The sequence below is a fragment of the Sparus aurata genome, chromosome 7, assembly GCF_900880675.1.
Source record: "Sparus aurata chromosome 7, fSpaAur1.1, whole genome shotgun sequence".
Lineage (NCBI taxonomy): Eukaryota > Metazoa > Chordata > Actinopteri > Spariformes > Sparidae > Sparus > Sparus aurata.
The window spans coordinates 639,906-644,905 of NC_044193.1; the positions used below are offsets into that span (position 1 = coordinate 639,906).

A 5,000-nucleotide genomic window follows, 5' to 3' on the forward strand; every position below is an offset into this window, starting at 1 on the left:
CTGGTTCAGAGGTGATTACATCATTTTCACTCAATTGTTAAAAAGCCTGAAATTGGGAAAATTTTGGTTGTTCCTGATTCACAAATCAACAGATAAATAAGATGTTAACAGTATACACAGATACATAGAAAACTATATTCAGCCACTAAATATAAAGTATAAACATAATGAACAGAGAACTGAGCAGAAGTCAGTTGAAGAGACTCAAACATTATAATGTGAAAACAACTAACAACCATCATACATGACACATAAAGATAATGTGTGCAGACACATGCATTAACATTTATAGATCTGGTGAAATGTCAAACTGCAGTAATCATGTTTAAAGTGAGAACTAATTTGCTTCAGGAACATGTTGTGTGTGAGATGTTTGTGTTTGTATATTAGTTGTAAATAAATGAAGGAGAAAAGCAAAAGAAAGAAGGCAGAGATATAAAGGTTTAAAACGCTTTATTATGTTCTTTTAATTAATGTTTGGAAATGATTCATACAGAAGTTTTTATAAAACGAAATAAAAGATGATAATTTAAATAAAAGACAAGTTAAATAAATGAGCTTGTTTTATATAAGAGACAGAACAGAATGACACAAACATGAAATAATAAAAATAAAGATGATAAACGGCCTGACGTAAAACTGCCGTGCAACCAGGAAGTGACGTCACGCGCTCCGTCAGATTGTGTTGATGTTTTGTGGACTGGACGCTGGAGGACGGGAAGAGGGAGACGCTTTTTGTTTTTGTTCAACTAAACCGTCGAAAAGGAGCCGAGTCGCGGTCTCTGTCGTCTGTTTCGGGTCGTTAAGAGCTTTAGGTCGGTGATCGGAACCGAGCGGCCGGGCCGGAGGGCGAACACACCGAAGCATTTGATCTAGAAAGGGAGGACTCGTCACCCTCTGACCCCCTCCCTGCTTCCCTCACACAGACACCACCATGACGATTCTCCCGAAGAAGAAGCCCAGCTCCGGGGTCGGCGTCTCGGACCACGCCGATGACAGCGACCGTCGGAGCGGCTCCGACCCACACCAGCACCCGCACCCGCACGCAGGGCGGACCGGAGCCCGACCGAGGGCTTCACCTCCGCCGTGGTCCTACCAGCCCGCTCCGCCCTCATCAAGGGACGACAGGCGGAGCATCGAGGCGAGCTCCCGGCCGCAGCAGGCCTCTCCGCCGCCTGTGGGCTCCGTGTCGCCGGTAGGGCCGGGCGACGGTCGGGACAGCAGCGGCGGGATGGTGGCCGGGTCCCGCGGGGAGCTCGTCGTGTCCGCCGGCGTCGTCGGTTGCGGCGGAGGCATCGGTAGCTGCTGCTCCGGGCCCGGGCTGAGCAAGAGGCGGCGGCAGGCAGGCACCTGCTCCGGCGGGGTGGTGGCGGCGCTGGCCGGCGGAGGCCAGCCCGGGGTGACGGGCCCGGGAGGAGTGGGCTCCAGCCAGGACACGGAGGAAGGAGCCGGGAACAACAGCGAGGACGAGTACGAGAACGCTGCCCGGCTGCAGTCCATGGACCCGGCTACCGTGGAGCAGGTAGGAAGCTAACGTTAGCTAAGATAACATTAGCCAAGAGCTAGCGCTAATGCTAATGCTACTGAAGCTACACAGGTGAAAAACATTGATCTGTCCGGACGAGCTGCTGCTAGCTGCTGCTAGCTGCTGTTAGCTGCTGGACGCGGTTTAATAAACACAGTGAGACTTCAGACTGAAGATGTTTTTAATGTTTCTGACACAGAGTGACGTTTTACAGTGAAAACACCTATGTTTACCTCCAGGTGTGAGGTCTGACCTCGGTCCTATTAAAGTGCAGGTAACCATGGCAACAGCTGCGATGCTTCAGTTGTAGCCAGGTGAGACTTACCTGTCGACACTTAGAGACAGACACGTCAGAGGACAGGAGACAGTGAAGGTAGAGCTGTGTGTTGTGACAGGTGAGACCAGGTGAGACCTGTCAGTCACACTGATCATTTACATCATCAGAAGCAGTTTATTAAAAACAGAAGTTGGTTTAATCTCAGTACTACAATCACTAAGTTAAGTTTGACCACATGACACAATAATCAAACAAATGTGAAATCCTGCTTTCTGATTGGCCGGTCAGCGTCCTGTGTGAGTTTTAACCCCCTCTCATTGAACTGCAGGTAACCATAGCAACAGCACCGGTGCTTCAGACAGGTAGAACTAACCACAGCTGACCCAATTAGTTTATAATCAACAGACGATGTGTTTATTATCACTGCAATTTTGAAACTAAACCCCCAAACTGACCAGCGGCACCTTCAGTGTGAATCTGTGATGATCATAATAAACTACCAGCAGAGTGACGGTCAGCTGTGACCTCACACTGTTCACACGGGTCAGAACGTGTCACAACAACATTTAAATATCACAGTGTGAACAGACGACACACCACGTTGTGTTTACAGAAAACACTGATAATTACTGCTGTAATTATGGAGATCTAACAAAGTAAATCCATTTATGATTTGTCCATGTTGGAACTCTCCTCTGAGCCTGTGATCTGTCTGTTGTTTTAAGATTAAACCAGATGAGAAGATCAATCCGTTAATCAATAAATTAGAATTTAATCTGCAGCTGTGATTATTCTCTCCTCTGAGGAGGTTCATGTTTCGTCCCCGTGTCTGCATGTGTGTTTGTTGGATTGTCAGTAGGATGACATAAAAACCACTGAACCGATCTCTGGGCCCAGAACAGAACCTCATTAACGGTTCAGGATAAAAAGACGGATCTGGAATGTTTTCTCACTTTTCTTTCTAACGTTGTGACGCAGAGTGTTTCTCCACAGGTTGGTTAGTTTCTCAGGGAACATTTAGCGAATGTGGATGAACGGTTTGGTGTATTTATGTGGCTGGTTTCTATGAGCAAGTACACAAGAGCACTGTTGGGCCTTGGCGGAGGTATGCGCTCTACTGAATGCCATTCTAGTTTTGTGTTTGAAAAAGTTTCCTCAGTTGACGGCTGACATGTTGTTATTATCTTTATATAATGATTAAGACTGTCTGTAGGACCTGAGTGTGTCTGACCACCATGAAGCTCTCTAATGTTTTAAAGGAGGCGGAGCGTAAATGAGCTGGTGTGTGACATCACTAACAACCGCCACATCACAGGTGTAACGTCACAGTTGTAACGTCACAGGCGTAGCGTCACAGTTGTAACGTCACAGGCGTAATGTCACAGGCGTAATGTCACAGGTGTAGCGTCACAGGCGTAATGTCACAGTTGTAACGTCACAGGCGTAATGTCACAGGCGTAATGTCACAGGTGTAGCGTCACAGTTGTAACGTCACAGTTGTAACGTCACAGTTGTAACGTCACAGTTGTAACGTCACAGTTGTAACGTTACAGGCGTAATGTCACAGTTGTAACGTCACAGGCGTAGCGTCACAGGCGTAGCGTCACAGTTGTAACGTCACAGGCGTAATGTCACAGTTGTAACGTCACAGGCGTAGCGTCACAGTTGTAACGTCACAGGCGTAACGTCACAGGTGTAGCATCACAGGCGTAACGTCACAGGCGTAACGTCACAGGCGTAACGTCACAGAAGTAACGTCACAGGCGTAACGTCACAGGCGTAGCGTCACAGAAGTAACGTCACAGGCGTCACAGGCGTAACGTCACAGTTGTAATGTCACAGGCGTAGCATCACAGGCGTAACGTCACAGGCGTAACGTCACAAGCGTAGCGTCACAGGCGTAACGTCACAGGCGTAGCGTCATGGGCGTAGCGTCACGGGCGTAACCTCACGGGCGTAGCGTCACGGGCGTAGCGTCACAGGTGTCACGGGCGTAGCGTCACAGGCGTAGCGTCACAGGCGTAGCGTCACAGTTGTAACGTCACAGGCGTAGCGTCACAGTTGTAACGTCACAGGCGTAACGTCACAGGCGTAACGTCACAGGCGTAACGTCACAGAAGTAACATCACAGGCGTAGCGTCACAGAAGTAACGTCACAGGCGTAGCGTCACAGAAGTAACGTCACAGGCGTCACAGGCGTAACGTCACAGTTGTAATGTCACAGGCGTAGCATCACAGGCGTAACGTCACAGGCGTAACGTCACAAGCGTAGCGTCACAGGCGTAACGTCACAGGCGTAGCGTCACGGGCGTAGCGTCACGGGCGTAGCGTCACAGGCGTAGCGTCACAGGCGTAGCGTCAAAGGCGTAGCTTCACAGGCGTAGCTTCACAGGCGTAGCGTCACAGGCGTAGCGTCATAGGCGTAACGTCACGGGCGTAGCGTCACAGGCGTAGCGTCACAGGCGTAGCGTCACAGGCGTAGCATCACGGGCGTAACGTCGTCCAGATGATCACAGTGTGATTGGTCCTGTCTCTGGCTGAGGTGTAACGCGGCCGTCGTCTCTCCAGGAAGCCGCTTCTCACCTTCAGCCGGCTGTGACGTCACTTTCACCTGTCAAAGCTTCAGACTCTCTCACCTGAGAGTCGTCGGTGTGGATTCAGTGCGTCCCTGCTCAGCAGTGTGAGACCTCTGCAGCGCTCGGCTTCACAGCTTTGTAGTTTCAGCTCACTGTTACTGAACTACAGTGAATCTGGAGAGTGAATATCTGAAATGTGTTCATGGCTGATTGTTCTCAGTGCTGACGCTCCGGGCCGAGTTCCACAAGTTCATTAATTTGCGTCGTAATAATTATATATTTTTAAAATCTGTACATTTGTGTCAGTTTCTCCGTGTGGTCAGAAACGTTGCTGTTATGGAGGAGTTGTGTCGAGCGATGACGACGCTGCCGGTCGACTGTCGCGTGTCGTGTTCAGAGAAAAGAGCTGCAGCGATCAGCCGATCAATCGATGAGTTGATTGTAGGGATGCACATTTTTTATTTTTTTTATGACCGATAACCGACGCTCATTAACTGATTAATAACCGTTATTACACGGCTCTTCTTAGTGCTGCAGAAAGCTCCATTCACCTGAATGAGCCTTCCCAACGTTCGGCGGTCAGTTATTTTCGTATAACTGACCGTTGCTAAGCATACTTGAC

At 49.2% G+C, this 5,000-nt stretch overlaps 1 protein-coding gene across 3 annotated transcripts in view; it reads left to right on the plus strand.

Annotated features, from left to right (window-relative positions):
* Positions 1 to 670: 670 nt before the first annotated feature.
* otud5a (OTU deubiquitinase 5a) overlaps positions 671 to 5,000 on the plus strand; it is a 19,020-nt gene continuing 14,690 nt past the window's right edge. For 2 of the 3 annotated variants that reach the window (XM_030424231.1, XM_030424232.1), the window contains exons 1-2: positions 673 to 815; positions 927 to 1,522. In XM_030424231.1, coding sequence (XP_030280091.1) covers positions 689 to 815; positions 927 to 1,522 — 723 coding nt within the window. In that variant the 5' untranslated portion in view covers positions 673 to 688. Of the gene's footprint in view, positions 816 to 926; positions 1,523 to 5,000 lie in introns of all 3 variants that reach the window. The other variant, XM_030424229.1, reaches the window with a different exon arrangement.